General features: G+C 38.4%; 2 protein-coding genes across 3 annotated transcripts in view; both read left to right on the top strand.

Annotated features, from left to right (window-relative positions):
- ACSL6 (acyl-CoA synthetase long chain family member 6) overlaps positions 1-8,181 on the top strand; it is a 45,165-nt gene extending 36,984 nt beyond the window's left edge. The window contains exons 20-21 of the mRNA XM_058848677.1: positions 1,400-1,471; positions 3,501-8,181. Of these exons, the coding sequence (XP_058704660.1) occupies positions 1,400-1,471; positions 3,501-3,641 (213 nt within the window). The 3' untranslated portion in view covers positions 3,642-8,181. The remainder of the gene's footprint in view (positions 1-1,399; positions 1,472-3,500) is intronic.
- A 433-nt stretch (positions 8,182-8,614) lies between these two features.
- On the top strand, positions 8,615-22,467 carry MEIKIN (meiotic kinetochore factor). Of its 2 annotated transcripts, XM_058848736.1 has the most exons (14): positions 8,615-8,918; positions 10,376-10,463; positions 10,685-10,763; positions 11,763-11,823; positions 12,469-12,651; positions 13,087-13,206; positions 13,451-13,490; positions 14,696-14,757; positions 15,540-15,634; positions 15,968-16,141; positions 16,471-16,551; positions 17,037-17,192; positions 17,489-17,612; positions 19,529-22,467. In XM_058848736.1, the coding sequence occupies exons 1-14, from the start codon at positions 8,624-8,626 to the stop codon at positions 19,573-19,575; spliced, it is 1,605 nt and encodes a 534-aa protein (XP_058704719.1). In that variant the 5' UTR covers positions 8,615-8,623; the 3' UTR covers positions 19,576-22,467. The 2 variants fall into 2 exon arrangements, with proteins under 2 accessions (XP_058704719.1, XP_058704720.1); XM_058848737.1 differs by lacking the exon at positions 16,471-16,551.
- Positions 22,468-22,676: the final 209 nt, after the last annotated feature.

Raw genomic sequence — 22,676 nt, 5'->3', positions numbered from 1 at the left:
ACTTGTTATGACTCTTGGGGCTTGTGGTGGGTTTAGTGATGGTTAAAATTATTACTGTATGTATTTATTTTTTGTTATGAGATCTGGATTAGGATAAAACAGGGTAAAACAAGCTTAAAACTTAAAATGTATAAGGAAAACTTTGTTAACAGGACTAAAAGAATAAGAAGCATTAGAGTAAAACTTTTAGAATCTTTTTCCTCCCCTTGCCGGACTTTTTTTTCTCAACTGACAATAAAACTTGGGATTTTAAATCTGTTACCAACTTTACAATAGTCTTTTATTAGTTTTTGTAGGGAGAGGAATTTTGTATTGCCATGCCATGGAGACTTTTCTACAAGAAAGAGTTTTCTGTGGTTTTTTATTTTTACAAATGGCAGCTGTCTGGGAAGAGATTTGCAGTTGTGATACTCTTCTTATTTTGACAGCCTTTTTACGACTGTGTTTATGGGCTTTGTTAAATTATGGGGTATTATTTTAAGGATGAGCTGTTTAAAAGCAACGTTTTTTGAATTTATTTTTGTGATTATTTTTATTTCTGGGAGCAGAGGTCTTCTTCTTCTCTCCCTGCAGGCAAAGGGTCTTTATTATTTTTTTTTTGCCGTTGTTCAAGCTTTTCATGGGTTCACAGTCTTTTTAGCATTTATTTTGCTGTATCATGGATACTTCTTCTCACTTCTACAGTTTGGACACCTTGTCTTTTTATACTTTTTTATGAATGGAAGGGGATATTTTAGTGTATTATTGTTTATTGCTATGGCCCTACCAATAGAACTTTCAGCTTCATTAGGGCATCTAATTTTTTTTTTTATCTGAGGCTTCACCTTTTTTTTTAATTGACTGGTGTTTTTATGTTGTTTTTCTATGTGTCATCACTCTTTTTCTCTCCCTTGAGAGAGGATTAAGGTCTGCAGGCCCCATCTGTGTAGTAAAAGGGCTAATATCTTGCCCAGAGATATTGTGGGTCCATTCCAGCTCAGGAGCTTCAATGATTCTATAAAAAGGACTCTAATCTTAAACACATGCTTTCTAATACTGAGGAACTGCATTGTATCACATCATGGAATACTGATGCCACTTGAACCATCCCACTGGTGTCTGTGGGCAGTGATTCTGTATTTGCATCTGGCAGATGGCTGAAGGACTGTAAATATAACTTCTATGTCACATAGCTGGTTTGAAAATAGAACCTTACTTTTCATACCAAGGAGACACTCTACATCACCACACTTAAGTGTAATGTTTACACACTACAATAGAATTTTGCTAATTACATATTAACTGTTAGTAAGGCACTTGAACTTTACTCAGAAACACTTTTTTGGTGTTAACAGTGAGCATTAATTGCATGTAAAGTTGACTATGGTAGCTCATGAGGAATTTCTGTGTTTTAACGCAGGAACTGCAGCGAGCGATAATGGAAGACATGGTACGGTTAGGGAAGGAGAGTGGGCTTCACTCCTTTGAGCAGGTAAAATGAAATACACCATTCAGTGTGCTCAGACAGGCAATTTGTATAGAAGAGGGATTTGTCAGCATTTATGATGTTACTACAAATCTTTGTAGCAGCTGTACATGATGTTTTTGGAACAAGCTTTATTCCTGGCAAGTTGTATTTACTGCTTTGGAAAAATATATTTGCTGAGATTCTGCTTGCTACCCATGTTTGAAATTTGAATTAAATTTAGTGAAAGTTTAGGGTGCAGAGGTCAAAATATAAATCAGGGACATTGATAATCTCCAGACTGACAAGCAGAGGTCAAGATAAACATCTGTAGGAGTCTGCCTTTCCTGCCACTGAAAGCTCTTAGAAATTGGGTCACTAATTACTATGCTTATACCTGACCTTGAAATACTGCTGGTTTCTTTCTTTTCAGTCTGACCACTAGTTCTTTCCTGCTTGTGTAAATATTTCTGCAATAGAGCTACAAACACTTCAGAAGGGAAGATCTGAAATCAGCCATGAATTGCATTGCATTAAAAACACAGAAAAAGTATCCACCCCATTTTAAAATGTCAAATGCTTATTTCTGATTAAAAAAGTGAACATCTCAATCATTACATATAATTTGCCAGGGCCTTTTTGCTTTTATTTAGATTGTTTCTGGGTGATAATTCTAATGAGTAATTCACCATATTGGAGTGGAGCAGAAGCATCATTAAACATAACCCTGTTATTCTTAATTTCTCAGTTACCTATGCAAATGAAATTATAGCAAAAAGAAATTTATTTTAAAATAATTCAGTATAAAGTATAGTTTTTAATGCACATAATTGTCTGTGCTAAAAAGTCTTTTTTGCCTCTGTCATGCTCTTCACAATATGAAATAGCCTCAAGTAATTGATTCCACCAGCAGTTTTCAATTAATCAAGTGTAAAGTAGTGAGGAAAGCCTTCATCTTTCTAAAGTCATCTTTCTAAAAATTAGCGGAAAATAATAATTGAATAAAAAAATAAATGATACAGTTTTCAAAATTAAAGGGCTTCAGAACTTCATCTCTGTTGCAATATGTAATCTGAAAACCAGATACGTTGAGCCAGATACTGTGGCTAATGTTCTGGTGGGGTGGGATCCCCTGTTTATGGGGATACTCTTTATCATCCTCTGCAGCGTGGGTCTCTGCCTTGGGAATGACAAGTGTGGCTTCTATAACCATCAGCTTCCAGGATCTGAAAGCTAGTGCAGCAAATGGGGGAGCATTAATAGTGCAAACAGTGATTTATGAAGGATTGTATGGGGGCAGGGCCTGGACCACAATGCTTGCAGGGAAAGATGATTCACGTAAAGGAATAGAAAATGGATTTGCAGTCTGTATCGCTGCAACTGCCAGCCAAACAAACTGCAAAGCAATCTGGCTTGGGGAATCACAAAAGTAGCAGATGGCTGGGGAATTTTGTCTTAAATCAGTGGAGTCTGACCAGTCACACAGCAGTTTTCTACTTTCTCCCACACCAGCCTGGGAAGGAAGAGCTCATTCCCATCTGTGCTGCCAAGCTCCCCACTGTGCTCAGAGCCACTGCCTCAAACAAGGGCAGCCTTGTGAAATGCCATTTGCACAGGCTAAAAGATTTGTATCACTTTTAATTAGCTAAAGAATATCATCATGTACATGCTTCGTGCCTGCAAACTTTCATGATAATTTTGCAAGATTAAATCAGTGCTGTTTACTTCTGCAGTGGAGTTGAAGTTTCCTAGCACAACTCCCTGCCTTTGCCCTCTCCCCCACTGCCTTTCAGCTGTGTGAAACTGCAGTGATGATATCACACTGTCACTTGTGCGCTGCCTTGCTGTGCTCTGGCCTTGCTTTCATACAGAAAATTATGTGCTCATTCTCTTGGAGAGCTCCCTTCTGTGGGCAGGGGACAGAAATCCTGGGGACTCAGCAGAAAAGTGCCCTGGACTTGAGGCACCACCGGAGGGAAGCACAGCAAAAAAATGAATGTTTATTCAGTGTGATGCCTGTAACCTTTGCCATAAATATATTCCTCTTTTATTTTAGGTCAAAGCCATTTATATTCACTCTGATATGTTCTCAGTGCAAAACGGTTTGTTGACACCAACATTAAAGGCTAAGAGACCAGAACTGAGAGATTACTTCAAAAAACAAATAGAAGAGCTATATTCAAGCATCTCCATCTGAAATCACAGGAAGAATCTTCTGAAAAATAGACTTCATAGCAATATTAGAATAATACTCAAAAAGTACAGAGCCAGAACAACACTGCTGAAATGGATACTGAATCTTACATTACAAATGCATCTGAATCTTACATTTGAGCCTTTCATTTTTCTAGGATTTCATCACTAACCATATTTTCCCTTCTTTCTGCCATCAGCTGTGATACAATTTCTTTTTTACTCTAGATACACAGTAAGGCACTACTAAAAGTTATGCTAAATTGCCACAAAATATGCAGAAATTTCAATTTATGGCCAAGTAAACTATGGAAGCTTATCTTATAAATAACTACAAACATTTCTAATTAAAATAGGGAAAATTTCAGGTATGTCTGTTGATACTTGATTGTATATAACCTAATATATTAGAAACTAAAATCATAAATAATTCAGTAATGTGGTCTAACTCAAATAATCAGTGATTGATGGTGAAAGTAAAAGTCCATTTTCTCTGATTTGGAACTTCAAGCTGGATATTTGTTCATATATTAAGTGATAGTTTTTATATTTTTCAAGACATAAATTACATTGATTTGATTTAATCATTGATGACTTAACAACCAGAACAAAAATAGGAAGGAATTTCACACTATGTATACTTAATAGACCTATTAGTATATTGCATTTAATGGATTAATGTTACCTTGAAATTACAAGAACAAGGTAGGAAGCAATAGCACAGTATTCCCTCTATTTTCTTTTCATTCAACCAGTTTATTCATGGTATGCAGATTCAGCATTAGGGCTTCTCCAGTCCAGTGCACTCACAGGCATTGAAACTGCTCAAACTGAGAAGGTTGCAAAAGCATCACTGGCTCTGTGGTGGCTTTAGGTGGGAATTCACGATAATCCGTATGCTCCCAGTCCCTAATTTATTACTTCACGTGCTGCTAATACTGCGCATTCCAGCTGGACTAACTCCCTTTCAGAAACAGCACTAAAGAAATGGAGCACAAGGAATAAGCTGTGATTCTGGATGGGGCTTAGCAAAATGAAAGGGTTTGGGAAAAGGCCAGCCTGAGGTGCAGCAGTGGAGGACATCCTTTGTCTGGCCATGGAAGGGGAAGGAATACTGCCCCAAAAGACTCACGGGGATGGGCTAAAGGCTGTGTTAGCCATCGCTGTGCAAGGTGTCAACTGTATGGCAGAACAGTGGATGTGGTGGCAGAAAGGGCTGTTATTTATGAGAACATCTTTATGGTCAGACATCTGGAAGCATCAAGTCCCACTGGCATTGCTTCCAATGGCCTCTCTGGAATAACCAGCAAGTTGTCTGGATAAAACCTTAGATTTCAGTGGTTGTCAGAAAGGGGTAAGTCTCACAAGGAGTAGGAACAGACTGTAGAGCTCTCTCTTGGTACAAAGCACGGTGCAAGGCAAAGAGAAAACTGTCATGTCAAGTTGCTTGAATACTTGGACTGTTGATGGCTTCTTTCTGCTAAACAGGGTCCTAAATATCTGTATATTTTACTAGCTGATGTTTGTTGCACCAGTGCATACTAGCATGGAAGTGTGCCTGCTAGATCTTTGCTAGGACAGTGGATGGACACTTATTTTCTCTTTTATAGAGGAATCCACTGTAGACTTTTGAAGCTAAAAGTTTAAATTTTTAATCTAAACAGTATCTTATTTTCTCTCTGAAGTGCTGTTGCATGCTTCTAAATGAAATTAAATTAACTTAGTGAATTGAGTTAGTGTTATATGAAGACTGATTTATTGCAGTGATTTCAGAATAAAAAGATACATAGGAAACTGTATCAGTAACATAATGATTCAAACAATGTGGAAGTTTGATTTATCAAATGTGTGTTTGATCCCTTTATGCACCTGAATCACTTTATGTACCTGATTCCTCATTTGATTTCAGTGCAATGACTCATATCAGTCCAAAGCAAGTAAAGAAATATCTGAGATCTGATGGGATCATAATTTTTCACCAATGTATGCAGCAATAGCATTCCTGGGGAATTTCTGTGCGCCACATTAATGGAGGTTAGAGATTATTGCATAAAATCTGGTTCTTTAGGTCAAGTCATAAAGGATTTTTATCTCAGTGGAGTTTAGTTCATATCCTTTTTGTATCAGCCAAAAGACAGTCATTACATGCACAACCTTCAGAGCAATGGAGAATTAAATTCAGTACAATTTCCTGTTTGTTTTAATGCAGCAGTTTTAAATAAAAAACCCCAAACCCTAGTCATCTAAGTAGAGAAAAGCTATTTTTCACTGATATTTTTTTGCAATTTGAATTTAATTTACTTTTCTTGTAAGATGATTTCAGGCTTTTTGAGACAACTAAACTCTGTATAAGTATAGAAGATCCCAATATTAGTTTATTTACAGCTTAGATGGCTGTTATTTTTACATATATGATGCTGAATAATATTCTTCTTTTGGTATTTGATGCAGAATGTCAGATGCACTAGAACCAAATATATGAACACCAAAAGAATACGAAAGAAAACATGCAGACCTGGCCACACTTGGATGATGCAAAAATCTGAGTTAGTTTTTGTCACACCAAAAGTGTGAAAAATTATATAAATAAACTAAAAGCTCTCTTTTATACTTGTATAATCAGATTTTCCTCTGCAGGTCACTCTTTTATCACAGGAATAACGATGTTGTAAGAGATCAACATTTGAAAAAGAGACATAAGTTCATGCATAAGGCATGAACTAGGCTCAATCCTGCTTCTCTTCAAATTCCAGGAATATTTATTTTGTATTGAGCTTTCTTAAAATGAAACACTTCTTGTGACCACCAAGATAAAATCCCCAGGGCTGTCCAATAACCAGTTGGTTTTTTTGGTTTTTTTTTCTTACCTTAAGATAACTAATTACAAAATTAGTTTCAATTATTCATCTTAAAGAGTGGCAGTTCTTTTTACAGTCAGTTTTACAGTTGCGGTACTACATTCTTGGACACATTAAACATGGGAGGTTCTTCCTGGGCCTGGTGCTATGCCTGTGGAATCACTGGAAGAATCTCTTATATATAAAAAAAACCCACATAAAATACATTTTTCAGGAAGAGACTTGCTTAGTTATATATTTTACATGTTCTTTGCTTGATATATTGCACAAAGAAAAATCTGCTCTGCCAGAATGCACAAAGTGTGAGCAGAAAACAGACCAGAGTCTTTAACCCCATATGGGCAGAAATTACATGGAATAATTCTGTCCTGAAAGGCACATTTGCAGGTTAAAATGTTTGATGCACATCAGGTGGGACAGAGATGGTAAGTTTTGTTGATAAAGTACCATTTTGCAATCTGCCATCACTGTTAGTCAGTATCCTATCAGCAACAGTAAAGTCCAGTCTTGTTTTTGCCGTAAATATAAAATTCTCATGTGCAACAAAATAATCTGACCTTAACTTCTGGAATGAAAAAATTAAGTCACTTTTCTTTTTTTTTTTTTTAGTTTTACATGTGTTAAAAGCACAAACTGCTGATCTATATGTAAATAAATGCTACAAGATGAAAGTAAAATGGGAAAGAATATACTATTTTTGCATGGTAGTAGGTTACTTAAAGACCTCTTGATGCCTTAGAAAGAAATTGAAAAAGCATTTTAATTAGAGGCAATTCTATTGGCATACTTTTTGTATCTTTAGGTCACTTTGGTTTTCACTGGGAAAAAAATCAGAATTAAATCATTTTTTCTTCTTTGAATGTTCTTCAGTATTTTGCACATTTGGTGGTTTCTATACCACTTCTGCACCTGTGAAACGATGAAGCTTTTCAGAGAAGTCTGGATACCTGTAGCCCAGAAGTGAAAAAGTTTTAGATCCCTCAAATTCTTCCAAAGAAAAATGTTTTCTGAGGCATCTGGAGCCCCTTTAAGCCCTTCATTTCAGGTTTTTGTTATGTATTTTAGCAATGTAAAAGCAGCCAACAAATGAGGCATTTTGGTAAGTGTTGCCTATTGTATTTTCAACTGAAAGTGAAGGGAGGTAAAATTTAACATACACATTTGTGTAAAAAAATTCCTAACTTAATAAAATTTTTCAGTTTTGGTATATTAGCATGTGTATCAAAAAGTCATCTATGGAAATTTTTGTAAAAAACTAAATTCTCAGCTTTCTCAAAACTGCTCATAAGATTTTCTTGTGGACTGACATACAATAAAAGCTCTTTTATAAAATCTGTTGTTCCTCCAGCACTTTCTCCTCACCATCGGTATGAAGTCATTCGGAATTCATATGTGTGCCTAAACTAAACGTATTGTAAAAATAAGAAATTATGTAAAATAAAGTAACGACCAAAATCATATTGAGACATGAGATTCATTTTAGCAATCTCCTATGAAAACAAACTATTGCTAAGTTCTCTGAAGATGCAGAAGTCTTTCTGTAATGGTTTCATTTTTTAAATTTTAAATCAATAATCATATAACCAAATGTATATGCTTGTTAATTATGAATTGACAATTGGGAATGCATAGTATTTTTTTCAGACTGTGTCTAAACCAATAAAGTTTCAAAGCATTCGGGCTCTATTCCGGTTTTTGTGTGCACTTGTGTCTCACTTCCCTCGGGTATCCAGAAACGCCTGCAAGTGCCCAAAGCCAGGTTGGATGAGGCTTGGAACAGCCTGGTGTAGCAGAGGGCGTCCCTGCCCATGGCAGGGGGTTGGAACAGCACTGCATTTGGGGTCCCTTTAACCCAAATCATTCTATGATTCTATATGCTCTATTTTTTCAGGTAACGAAGCAACGATATTCTTCCTCTCTTACAAACTGAAGCTGAAACACGGGGCCGGATCAGTACCGGGATTATCACACACAAGATTTATTTACACCATTTTCATACACGAGTTTTTTCCACGTGAGGGCGGTGGGGCGCTGTCATAGGTTGCCCTGGGAGTGTTCCAGGCCGGGTCCAACGAGTCACGAAGGCACCAGGTCCGGTGCAGGTGTCCCTGCCCACAGCGGGTCCCTCATGGGGGCCGGACCGGGCCCTCACCCCGGGGCGCGTGCGGCCGCCCCGCGCATGCGGGCTGGGGCCGCGGGGGCGGTGCGGCCTGAGGGGCCGCGGCCGGGGGTGGCTGCGGGGGCTCGGGTTGCCATGGAGCGGGGCCGCAGGGTCCGCGCCCCCTGCCCCGGGAAAGCACCGCGGAAGAAGCGCCGTGCCTCCCCTCTGCCGGGGGCTCTCCCGGGCAGCCGCGCCGGTGTCTCCCAGATGTGCCGGCGGCGCCTGTTTGGGAGCGCGGGGCCTCGCGGGCCCGAGCCTGCCTGTAAGCGCCTCTCCCGGGTGGCGTTGGGGCTTGGGGTGCAGGAGGCTGGGCCGGTACCGACGGGAAAGCGTGGGCGAAAGAGGAGCCTGCGCTGTGCTTTGTCCGGTGTGCTCTCGTGGGGCAAGATGCTGGGCAGGGTAATCCGGCCAAAATTTTTACCGATAGCGTCCTCGGTGTCCCCAAAAAGGTTTGTTCCTCACACAGGTGCCCAGCGCAGCGGGTCCTTTGTGAGGTTGGGAAGTGATTTCTTGTTATCCGTGTCTCTCACCACTTGTAGAAAGCAAACTGCTGTTCTGAAAACAGGAGTGTTACTTGTATTTTAGCTGCTAGTTAGCAATAGGTAAGATTTTTCCTTTTGTAAAGTGCCTCCCCTCTATTTAATCGAGTTGGAAAGGGAGCATTGAGAAATGTCACGACAAAAGCCTTGCTTACCTTTGAGAGAATATTTTAAGAATTGCTTAAAGTAGTTACTCAAAAGGAGCTGCCTCGTTGAACGCAGTGCAGCAGATACCAAGCTAAGAATTTTGAGACCTGTTAAGAAAAAAATGGCAGTTCAAGGGAAGGGATAGGAATCAAGTGAAGGCTAACAGAGTATGGGGAAGACCAGCGTGGGATGTCTTGATCTTGGGCTGATCTTGGTAATTTAAAAGTAAAGCTTTGCTGTTAGAGGGTACAGTGAACATTGTTATTGCCTTGTTCCTGCTCTGCTGGCTCCTGCTCTTGTATGTATTTAGTGCTCCTGTGCACAGGACTGAATGCAACCGGCTGCCTGGAGGTCTTCCATATGTTTGGAAAAAAGAAAGAGAAGGATGAGTCCTGTCCGTATGTCATCCTGTCCTGAATTCCCAGGAAGCTTCAGTTGAAGGGCTCTGTGTGGCCCTGGGGAAATGCAGTGACTCAGACCCAGGTTTTAGTGTGGGGATCCTTTGAGGTCATAAAAGTGTAGCTCTAGAAAGTGTGACTGTTTCTAGCTCTTAGATAATGAAAGCAAAGCATAAAGCTAAATGACTTATAAAATTAGTTTTAGGATAAGAAAATATGTCTCTGAAATTTTCTGGTTACTGATTTATTGTGTCATTAATGCCATTTGGGATTATATACTGTGAGGACCAGTTTATGTAGACATCCTTGATACTCCTAATAAACTCCATTTAAAACTGATTTGTACTCAAAACTGCTTTGAATCAAGGTAAAGGTTGCTTCCAAGGTGGTGGAGTTTTTTCCTTTTAATCAACAGGTTTCTAAAACACAAGAAGTATTCCTTTATGTCTCCTTTTTGATTTGTCTTGATATACTGCTGAAAAAAGCAAATTCAGATTTTACATTGTTAGTGATAATACAGTCAAAAAGTTTTATGAGTGTAAAAGGTGGGAACAGCTAAAGGTTCCTTGTTAGAAATAATAATCTCAATTCTAATATTGATATTATCATCACTGAAATAAATATTTATTCTGTAGGCCTGCAGAAAAAGTTCAGTGGGAAAAATCTACCAAAAATTAAAGAAAACGTTGAATATACTGAAGAGAGCTCTTCATGCAACCAAAGGTCAGCTAGAACTCATTCAAACACAACATCGTTAAGACTTGTTAATAAATTGCATTGTTTTGTCTAGGAGATGGCTCTTGGAACAATGCAGTCTGAATTATCAGTGCACTGATGTTTGTCAGATTATTTATTGACACCCTGTAAAAACATTTTAAAGTTGTTGCTTTTGTCTAAAACAGTGTAGCTCTGTGATTGAATTTGGTTCTGTTCTTCAACCACAGTAATCAAGTGACTGTCAGAGAAACAACAGATTTCAAGATAAAAGAAAAGGAACCAGAAGAAAGAAGTGTCCCACTGAAGGTGAGAATGCTGGCTTGCTTTTTATCTACTAGGGATGGAGGATAAATCAGAGAAGTGTGACACATTAATTTCTTTCTCTATTCAGGTAAAATTTCCTATGAATTATGTCTGTGTGTGCCCAGACATTTTTCAGGCTGAACTTGGTCCTGTATTTTAGATTACATTTTCTGTGTCTTTGACCAGAATAAAAGCTGTTGGAGCTACTGGATGCATGAGAAAACATCAATACTAATTATCCTGGACAAGGCAAGCCTGTAGGAATTGTGTTGTGTGGAAGAGATCTCAGTAGATTGTGATTCCAGAGAATTGCACACTTCTAGGTCAGGCACAGACATTTAACAGGTCCCTGATGCTCTTGTGTTACTAAAACTGGAATAAGGTCATTGGAGATGATGGTACAGAAGTGTTATGGGACAGTTAATACTGCAATGGCAAGAGAATAGTGAACTGGGTGTATTTGAACTGAAGTCTGCTGCAGCAAAGGGCACAGGTGATACTGGTATAAGATTTATTTTTCTTTATAATGTTGGCTCTTTCTTTAGTCTACCAATTATTTACATTTTCTACAAAATGCCTAGTTTTGTAGAATCTACTGCTTACACATCATAGATGTTTGTATTTACAGAAATGGTGTAGGATTCTGAAAGTGAGGACTGGGTATCTGAAAAAAAATAAAATCAAAAGACAATAAAGTTCAATACCTCTGTTGTGCATAAGTTCAGTTGATATTAGTATGCCTACAACAGCAGTTCCATCCAGCAAAGATTGCAGAATCAAATGATGGGATAGTCGCTTTGAATTTTATAGCTGTAAGATTGCGGATTCATTAATGTGCATGAAAAATCCTGCTACAAATTACACTGTGATTAGCAGGCTTAAGTGCTGAAGTACTAAACAGTGAGTTTTCTCAGCATCTGCTAATGAAGGATGATATTTAAATGCCTTTCTTTGTCTACTTTCAGTTTTCTCAGGTTGTTTATATTGCTCTTTTAATTTTAGGAATCCAAAATAATCAACTTTGAAAGTAAAGGATGTTTGAAAAATGCTGAAGTGACGTCAAGTGAGTATAATGGCAATACATTCTATTATTAAATATATTTTATATCAATAATAAACTAAATGTAAAATTCATTTTATCATTTTATTTCTGTAGAAGTACTGGTCTTGTACTGTGCTGTTGTACTGGTTCTGACTGTGTGATATTAGGAAGTGAAGGTTTTGATACCACTGGCTGGACTTCTGCCTGTTACTGCAGCCTGTGGCTGGGCTCACATGAATTGGTTGTAGGCAGCACAGACAGACCCACAGCACCTGAGACAGTCTTGAGCCCAGCCTGTTGGAAACCACATGATCTTGATTTTATCATTGACAGAACTAGTCATGAACATGATTTCTTCAGTTTACTCAAACCTGCATTTCTAAAAGTTTGTGACCTGTTTAAGAATTACCCTGCTGGAGGCTAAATTCTTAAAGGCTGTCTTGTGAGCCTTGGGCAAAGAAGGTATCTTCTCTTGGCTTATGATAGTGTATGGAAATAAACAAAGGATGCCCTTTGTTTGCTTCTTTAACTGTATTATGACTCATTATGAGATACTGACATGACAATACTTAGTTCATTACAGGAACGAAACTCAGATAAGGAAATCCTGATGGTTTGTACAAGATGATAGATTTTTTTAGCCACCTTTTTTGTCTCTTTCTCTAGGTACAGAAATTACTCTTCCCACAGGTGTTTCCACCTTTCTGATAGATTGTTTAGATGAAGATTCAGCTGCAGATTATAGCACTGCTAGCAACAGCCTGAAGACTTTTTCATCCCCTGAAGCATTCAGAGATGGCAGCCTGAAGACTTATTCATCCCCTGAAGCATTCAGAGATGATGATTTGGGTGACACTTTTGGGTGACTTTTTTTCAGTTTTATTTGATGTAGAAAATGTGGGGAGACTGTCTACAGTAGAGAGACTAGTGGCCTCCCTTAGTGTGACTCACTGGGTCACATCTTTGCTATAAACCTGTGCTTAACATGAAATCTGTGTATCTTTCCTTTGATCTGGTGTTAATCAGGTCCGTGTGTAATTTGAATCCTACTTTAAATATAAAGTATTCACTGTTGACATAAGCTGTTTATTGGGAATGACCCACAAATGTGTGTTCAGTCAAATTCCTTCCTAAATTTTCTGCAGCTGTTTGAGCCAAGACAGTGCTTTAATTTTGCTTTTCAGTTCCAGTCTTGCAAATGTGATTGCTTTCAGTTTGATCATACATTTAATAACTCAACGAAATTCAGCATAAGAAATCTGCACTTGTATTTTTTATGTCCAGAAAGTGGCAATTTTTACTCCATGGACCTTGGCAAGTACAAGAACTCTACTCTCCTGGACTCCAGCAAAGCAGTGACCATAGATAAGATACCACAGATCTCAAATCTTTCAGCAATATTAGGTAATTCTTTTCTACAATACTTCAGGATATAAACATAAACAAATTTCACTCTGGTGTGAGGAACCTGTATAAAATATATAATGATCATTTTATGTAAGGTCTGTCTGCATAATAGAGAGCAGCTCTCTGCTAGAGGTCTGTGTTTGCTTCCAATATTGTGCTTTATAAGTTAGTTTGCACTAAAAAATTGTCTGGTCAAAGCTGGCATTTAAAGTTTAGCTTTCATGTTTTGGGTTTTTTTTAGAACCTGTACCAGAGGATTTTCCAGACCGATGCATGGCAAGGTAATCACTACAGCAGACTCTTTGATGCACCTAAATGTTTAGACTCTTCTCTTCTGAGTGATACTTAAAAGAAAGGCCGTTACAAATAAGCCTCTGCTCCTGCAGACACTTCTGTGGAGTTTCAGCTACCTGTGTCTTCCTTAACTTTGATATTGGTGAAATTTGAAACTGGTCAGGGAAGAGTTTGCCTTACAGATTTCTAGTTTGGCCTTGCAACTGTAGGGAAGTCAATGTAAGAGAACTCAATGAAGGATTTTATAGAAGGAGATGACATTTATTTACAAAATCCCTAAAAACCAAACAGCTAAATAAGTTGCTTTTATGAAATTGCACTAATTCTGTCAGATTTCATTCAGGCATAGCAAGAGAGGTGTGCTAAGGTAGTCTCGCCAGGCTTGTCTCTGTGGTAGAGGGTGAAGGGTATCTGTTGTCAAGTCTTCTTTAAGTCTGACATTCTGTGCTTGCCCAGAGTAAAATCAGTTAATGGGCAGGTCTTTTACGTTCTTTAGGAATCATCAGCTTACATGGGGAGCTCCTTTGCTTTGGAACCCTGCTGACTTTATAATATAATCTTGGGCCAGGTTACTGCCTGTTGATAGTGTTTTCTTACTTGGAATACATCTGCCAAGAAGTACAATGGGGTGTGTGTGTGTGTGCTGTGCTGACACCCTGTTGACACCCTCCTGTTGCTGGATGCCAGGTTTTCTCTGACAAGTTGTCTGTGGTAAGGTTTTATCACAGAGAAGGGTCTTCTATACTTGGCCTTGTCACAGAGCTGCCTTCAGGTTCTGACATAAGAACCTGAGGAACATGAATGTTTTTCTAGGAACAGCATAATTTCTTTTAATCCTTGTGCTTCTCCTTCCAGTCTTATATGCAGACATTTTCATTCATAACACATATCAGTCTTAGTGTTACAGATCTCTGTCCAATTGATTGGATAAATGTGTTCTGTCCTAGAATGCTGAAGTGCTAAGTATTTAGTGAGTCTTCTGAGGGTCTTAAATTGTGACAATCCTAATGATAAGATATGTGACTTGATAAACTATCAAATAACTGTAAAGGGTGACTAAGTAACTCCTTGACAATATTTTTTAAAATAAGATTTATCCCTTTTCACTCCTAGGATTTTCTTATTAATAGTATTTTTTTTTATATTAACATTAATTCAGAATAGTTCTTCTTTTCTTTTTCTCCTCTTCTAGAAAGAGATCATCAAATTGCTATTACAGTTCTTCAGCAGTAAGCATTTCAACTACACTGACAGGTAAAATATGACCTGAAGCAGTTGTACTATCTGTGAGAACAGAATATTCTACCCAAACTTAAATGATTGCACAGTATCTAAACCAGGCTTCAGCTGTGTCACTTATCTTCCAGCATAGACTAAACTCAGTTGTGTCTAGAAGAGAAAGTGTATATGGAAAAATCATCCCAGCAAAATAGGACTTGGTTCTAATTAATGTGTTAGGAGAAGAAAACAAAAACAACCAACCAACTGAAGTCTCAGACCCTGCGTTTTTCCATTTAATCACCCATGATGCTCAATGAAAATTGACATTCCTTATTTACCTTACCCAGGAACACAACTGTTTGTGTCCTGCTCTTTACTTGAGCCTATTTCATATCAGCTTCACAAATACTTTTGAGTCCGTGATGTAACTACAGTTCTGATCTGTGAGAGATACAATTCTCTGTGTGGCTCAGGTACCACATTATATCCCCCTGCTTAATTTGGAGTGTAATGGCAGCAGAAGTTGCTGCTGGTAAGGACTGCTGTGATTATGCAGTCTCTGATCCCACAGTATTTACCCAGCTGTAAATAGCCAGGTGAACATAAGATTAATAAGCAGCCTTGTTTACAGAATGGGAGAGAGGTAAAGCAGTCCTGATGGTGGGGAGGAGACGAGGGTTATATTGGACGGAAGAACTGTGTTTACATGGGTGGCTTTGCAATTATTCCTCTTTGAAAACCATCCTGTAAGACATGGGATGGGGAGCTGGTGTCTTTGTCTCAAAGTTAATTAATGTATTGGAAATCTGTCACAGGAAAAAAACTCTGTAAAATAACAGCTGCAAGAGAGAGAACTCCAGACCTAAAAAGTGGTATGCACTGTTCTTCATCATTAGGACCGGAAAGCAAGGTGAAAGATCCTTAATAAATCTGTGAGGTTGTAACACAAATGATTTTCTCCTTATATGGGTGGAAAACTCCACCTACAGGAATAGTAGTTCCTACTACATTTGTAAAGCAGTGTTTGCAGCAAGGGCAGAGTGGAGATGTAGCTTGCCTCTCCCTCTCAATAGAGCGATAATCATGGATGTCCCCAAGCTCACTGTTTTTCAGACTGGCTATGTCAGTAGTACTGAAATGGGTTGTGTAGAGATTGACTATGACAGGGGGACTGTTTTTTTAGTGCTTACCAGGTTATAGAGATTCACTTTGTAACACAAAATGTAATTGTTTCACTATTTAGCATGATAAACAAACAGCTAAAGCCAAAAGACGGAAGAAAGGAAAAAGCAGTTTTAATTCCTTAGAAGAAGGTTCATCATTGTTTAGGCAGCTTGATGCTCCAGAAGACATGTCAGTCAGATCAAAGGGGTTGACAGCAGAAGTTCTGCCAACCAAATGCACAGATGCTGTGGAGGTGAGTATTTCCATTGTGCCCCACGGATTAACACAGGCTTGGAATGGAAGTGGGAGTTGTGAATCCTGACTGAAATTACAATTAAATTAGGATAAGTGGCAGAAAGTGCCACATCTGAAATGTCTATGCTGCAGTAAACTAATTCTTTGTCTTAATTTTGGAGAGCATAAGACCAAAAAAACTGAATGACAGGAAGTCCATACTTAAATCTGAAGAACTAGTAGTAATTCTAAATTGAGTTCTTAAAGTATTGTATATTAGGAAAATACTGTAAGAGTAATAATAAACAGCAGACTTTGAAACTGATACTGAGTTCTGTTTTTGTTTAGCAAATGACTTCCACCATGCTAATCATGGAGGAAAACAAAGTCCTAAAAAATTCTGGTAACGCTCAGCCTCTAGAACTAGATGTGAGTGTCTGATTTTTATTCTTTTTTAATGATTAGAACCAAAGAAATCTTTCCTTGTGGCACATTGCATTTCTGCCTGTATATATGTTACACTGCATATTGCACAACAAACTGATAAATTCTGAACAATTAAAAAAACCCAAACAGCCTAATCTAGGAATTTGTTTTGTATTTTGACAAATGCAATGTAAAACCAGCACTAGTATCCTTACTTGAACAAACTCTTTGACTCAAAATTGATGTTTAAATGGCAGTTTGAATTCTTTGGCAGTACAGTACTGCCACTTGTCTCTTCACTCTTGAGCTAGTGTATATTAGATTAATAAATAGAGAACATCAGGGTCTTGCTGAATCCCTAAATAATTTTTATTTAAGCAATAGAATATCTTTTGCATGAGCCAACAAGCATTAGCCAATCTGAATTGTTGTTTGTTATTTAACTGGGCACTTATTCCTGTATCTTTTTTATTTCAACGGAGCTGTAGTTTAGCTTGTCGCCGGTGTATAAAGCCTCACCTGGGGAAGACCTGTTCCTGAATACCACAGGTCCATTTGTAAATTCAGAAGAAATTGGTCCTGTGTCTCTGAGCTCAGAAAAAGAAATTATTCCTCAAAGTCCAGAAGAAAAGAATATTTTAAAGGTTCTGATTTTATTGCACTTCTTAAATCCAGTTTTATCATGCTAATTTCTATTGTACTGTATATTTAATCCTTACAGTATCAAAACTGCTAAAGAGAATGTTTAAAGCTTTGAAGCTTTCTATCACCCTTTCTAAAAGCATGTTGAATGTACACAAGTAGTCTTAAATGTTTTCTAGTGACATGCCTTGAAATCTGCATGTAATCTCTAATTTCCCTAGAAGAAAGCTTTTAGCTCTTTTAGAGTATTTCTTCAGTGGAAATAGCTGTGTGAATGAAATGTCATTAATCTTTTCAGCCTCTGTGTGACAGACAAGAAATCTGCTCCATTGTTAGAATGTCACCAGGCCAGAGGCCTTCCCAGCTCCAGCAAGTTCCAATTAACTGGAAAGAGTTCTGCCTTCCCAAAGGAGTACCTGAAGGTAAAGGAGTATATAGACTTGGTACACCGTGCAGATGCTAACTGGTTAGTTGCGTGTTTAAAGGTTGTTGGGCTTTTTTTAAAAGTCTGAATATTTGGAAAAATTGCAAGGCTAAAAAGAATGAAAGATGCATAAAACTTCAACTCTCTGGCTTAATAGTGTTCTTGTGCAATAGTACTTTATTAAAATTGCACTAACGTTTTCTCTTCCAAGGATCTTTAGCATAGGAATTAATACAGTCATAGGCTACTTCACAATTAAGGCCTTACTATTATTCTGTGCTTTATTTCTAGGGTAAGCCTGAGTTGAACTTTGGTATTCACTACCACCCCTCTACCAAAGTAGTTCAAATTATCAGTAATGTTTTTCTTTAAAAATTATTTGTTTCTCATAAGGTTTCTGTTATTTTCTTCTGAAACCCTTAGCATAGGGAAAACTCCTTTCTTCACTTCCTAGGTTTTTGTTAAACAAAAATGAGACTGTGAACAAAACTGTCTCATCACTTCAACACAGAGGTTGAAGCTCTTCCCTTTCCCATCTCTCATGAAGTTTCTTGGTGTACCACTGGATGGCATGTGTCTTCCAAAGTTTAAAGCAGTTCTTCTCCAAGTTTCTTGCAAGTTGTGTGTCATTTATTCTGTTTTAATTCAATACAAAGATACTGTATAAATGTGGCAGCTTTCAAAAGTACTGAACACACAAAAATTTTCATTTGCAGTGTCTTAGGTCCAAATGTCTTCCTACTTTATTACCACACATACAGGATCTAGAATGCAGGCAAGTGCTTGTAAGCATGTAGTTAATGGCACTCATCCGATGCTTCTGTACAAATCAAAGAACTAGGATGCTAGGTCATGTGCCCTGGCATATTATGGTAATACAGAACACAGGGTGTACTTGGTGGGCAAGTGAATTGGAAGTCAGCAAGTAGTGTTGTCAGAACAAAAGTTTGGTTTTCTTACTCCTTTTCTGGAGGGTGTTGGTATCAGGAATTAGACCCTACTGTGGTGAGGGGTGACATGGTTCACCGAAACCTGGGCTAGCTCAAAGTGTGACACCAGCGCCATGCCAGGTATGGGGAACTGCCTCAGTATGGGAATTACTGAAGGCAGAACCTTTAGAGCTGTTTGCTCTACAGTGCAGGATCGCTAACCAACATCTGGGATCAGGTGAAGGAGAAAGGAGGAGGCTCTCCATATGAGGTTCCAGCAGGGAAGGGTTTATTGGTGCCAAAGGGGTCAGGGACAGAAGAGCCCTGAGAATCTCTGTGCACAGGATTAAATACAGGGAGCGGGTACAAAATCTTAATCAGTAACACACAGGGGAGGAACATGAGACGGGGTTTATAATATAGGGACCAATGAGGATAAGGGGGAGAAGAGGACAGGTTACATGGGCCAAAGGGGCCTTGAGTAGGGGCTTTCCAAAGGGGAGGTATTGGAAGGGGGCTGGGCTAGTGGGATTCACAGGGAAGGGTCCAGAACAAGGGGCAGGGTTTACAATGACAGGGAAAGTACTGCAATAAGGAGTTGGGTCACAGTGATGGGCAGCATAGGGGAGGATACAACTTAGGGGCAAACCAGCTCTGGGGGAAACATGGGGGAGCATAGAAATAAACTATTAACAGTGAAACTATTAAAACAAATACGGACTGCAACAGAGGGATTTATGCTGGATGTTTGTTCTCTGCTCAAGGAGTCTTTCAGATGATGCTGGTTCTTCACTAGGAATGTACATATACTCAAAACTATTGTTCTCACTGGCAAATGAGACCTGCAAGATCCAGATCCTTCCAGACAAATGCTAGCATCGAATATATCTAGTGGACATCTGAACAGCTGGTCAGATCATTGAGCTTTCTCTTACATGTGAGAATGTACCACTTTATTGATAATTATCACTTTTTTTTCTCCCAGATACTATTACAAGTACCAAAAATTGGATCTACTGTAAACAAAGATGAGATTTTTGGCTCTCAGCAGGAGTTCACAGAAGAAATGACCATCTTGCTGCTGTGGCAGGGTGGTAAAACAGAACTCCTAACTAGTGAATAATGGTTGTATTTTTTTTTTTTTTATGTATGTTGTTTGAAATTTAGTATTACGTGTTTCAGTAAGCTAGTAAATACTCAAATACTTTATATTAAATTATTTTGTACAGCAGCTAGATCCTGTTCTGGGCATTATTCTGTAAGGATTCCATAAAGATGATTCTTCAGTTTGTTTCAGACTTAGATAAAGTAAATGCCTTACATGAATGCCCACAATGGTGGGAAAAACTCTTTTATAGCTGAACTGTTTGAAGAGATGGATATTGACATTCTGGAATTTCAGGTTACTGCTCACACTGTGTCCACACAAGTCAAATTCCCAGGGCTTCCTGTTCAGCTTGTGGATTGTTAATTCATAAATGTTGTTCTTAATGTGCAGAATGTCTCAGAAAACATTGTCAAGAACACATTTTTTTCCACTGGAATTCATTACACATTAAAGTAATTTGGACTCCTACAGTGTTTTTACTACAATCCTTTACTCAGATTTTATCTGAACAAAAAGGAAATTTTTCAGTGTTTCAGAATGCTGGTATGGCTTTGAAAAGTCTGAGTTTGTTTCTCAGTGTTATCAGCCTGGAAAATAGTTTTGTATTTCCAAAAAGAGCATGACAAGAAGACATACAAAATCCGCAACTGTAGTTTGCATTTGAAAATACCTGTGAAAGTTCAAACCCTGATCTTTTCTCCATTGCTCTGGGGTAGAAGGAAGTGCAAATAATTGCTGCTGGATTAGTTTGTGAACAAGTATTATATAAACATTCTAAATGGCTCACGGTTAAAAATTATGCTATTAAGCTATTTTTCTTTTAAGCATTAGTAGAATGAGTTCTGCCAATAACTCCTTGGAGTCCTGTCAGGTATGCTTTTAATTATCAATATCCTTGTTCTTGCAAGTCTGCTAAAGTCACTAGTAATTATGCGAGAATCTAGAGCCCCTAGGAGACAGAGGTGAGCTCCTTGATGTAGCTTTAAGCAAAATTGAAGGTTACATATTTAGTAAATTGTGCTCATGATGATTATTCAAGTAAAAGATGGTCCAGAATAAAGATATGTTTATTGTAAGGGTATTCTGGAAGTCACAGGAAAAATCCACTTATTTTGCCCCAGGCCATTTGGTAGTGTTATACAAAGAGACTAATACCGGTAAACTAATTGGGAAGTACAAGAGAGGAAAATGGTCTGTAACTGTGGAATTGACTGTAGCAGCCTAAATATTGCTGGGGTTTGCTTTTATTTTTCTTGATGTGATGAGGCTGTATAGGAGGACAGAAATATCGTGAACCACAATCTCTTGTCCTTCCCTTCAGTTATGAAAGCACCACTTCTTATCATCTTTTGTCTGACTCTTAGAGAAAGTGTAATTAATTGCCAGGCTAGCTCTTTGCCCCAGGGAAGGAAATTCATTTTGAGGCTGCAACAATCTGTACTCTTGTTCTGCTGTTCTCAAAGGAAAGGCATTTTCCTGTAGTTTGGTTTTCAGCTGAAAAATTACTACATAAAATTTCATTCAGAGTGGAAACTGGCTTTTCCATATTGGTAGATAAAGGTTATGGGTCATGGCCAATTAATGGGTAGGACAGAGGAGGTTATTTGTGCAGTAATTCAGGAGAAGAATCTGTTCAGTGTCACCAGGGCTGCTCTGTCACACCCCAGACATGATGAAATCTTAATGGCTTGACTGGAATTGCTTCTAGCAAGTCAGTCCATGCAAGAACTCTGATAATTCTTTATCAGCAGGAATTGTGCATGGCAGATGCATGTTGAATAAATATACTATATAAATCTGGAAGAGGTTTCTCATTAACACTGTTCAGTTATTCTTGTTACCTGAAGTGCACTTCTAGGAGACTAACTCCAAGTACTCAGAGATGAAGGGAGGTGTTTCTTGTACTGGAGTTGTAAAAAGGTACATGTAGAGGCCGGTGGAGGGTAAACCCTTACGTGCAAATGGTTCTGGTTTAGTTCATAGTCTTTAGACACAGAAGAGAGATGTCTGGGGCCCAAATCAAAATATGCTGAATGTACACATAAATTCATTACATTTAAAGGGACTTCATCAGCTTGAATTGTAATGCACTTGAGCTTAGCTAAGTCTTCTTTGCTCTAAGTTGTGAAACTACTGAAAGCTGAGTTATATATCCTGGCCAAAATTCTATCATTTTGTTTTGTTCCCTGAGGACTTTTTATCTTTGAGACTTTTTTATATTTGAGATTTATGTATTTATGTACTCCTCTTGAAGCCAGGAGGCTTCCACGTGGTGAAAGGATGTAAAGGTTGGTCATCTATGAATATGTGGCAGACGAGTGTCTTCTGGATAGAACAAGGGGGAAAATATGCATCTAAACATTAATTCCTGTTTTGTGTTAGAGTTGTCTACAACTTCTGGTAGATGGAAAACGAAGTTCCTACAGATGGGTGATTGTGAAGAATCATTATGTAGATATGTTACACATGCACTAAGTTATGCCTTAGAAATAATCTGCTTAATTTAATCTTACATCATATATTGTTTTAGCTTAATTCCATTTTCTAGGGAAAGCAGATGAGTCAGTCAGTTTTGTCAGTCCTTAATTAAACTTCCTAGCAGGGTTGCATCTGAACAGTGAGACACTGAAGGAGTTGGTTAACTGTTACCAGGGTTTCTGTTTCACTTAAGTATTACTAATAAAGAGTTTTATAAAAACGCATAGATCCTTTTGATTTTACAAAACCTATCACACTTTTTTTTTCTTTTGTTTTGGAGTCAGTTGCTGGGCTTTATGTCCTAAATACTCTTTTGTGGATGGATGATTTACCTGTAAGGATGGCTTCCTCAGCCATCATCTACACGCGTTCCACCTTCCCTGCAAGTTTTGAGTGCAGTGCACCTGAGCTGAGGTTCTGCTACAGCTGTGGGAGAATCGCGTTGTGTGCCTGGAGGGAGAGCGGACAGGAGCTGGGTTTTCGAGGTTTGGGGTAAAAGACGTCACCTTTTTCTGGTGCACCACCTGCACGCCGAATCCCGAAAGCG

This window comes from Poecile atricapillus, chromosome 13 (assembly GCF_030490865.1).
Source record: "Poecile atricapillus isolate bPoeAtr1 chromosome 13, bPoeAtr1.hap1, whole genome shotgun sequence".
Lineage (NCBI taxonomy): Eukaryota > Metazoa > Chordata > Aves > Passeriformes > Paridae > Poecile > Poecile atricapillus.
The sequence above is the reverse complement of the archived record's forward strand: the minus strand, read 5'-3'. Positions and strand labels throughout refer to the sequence as shown.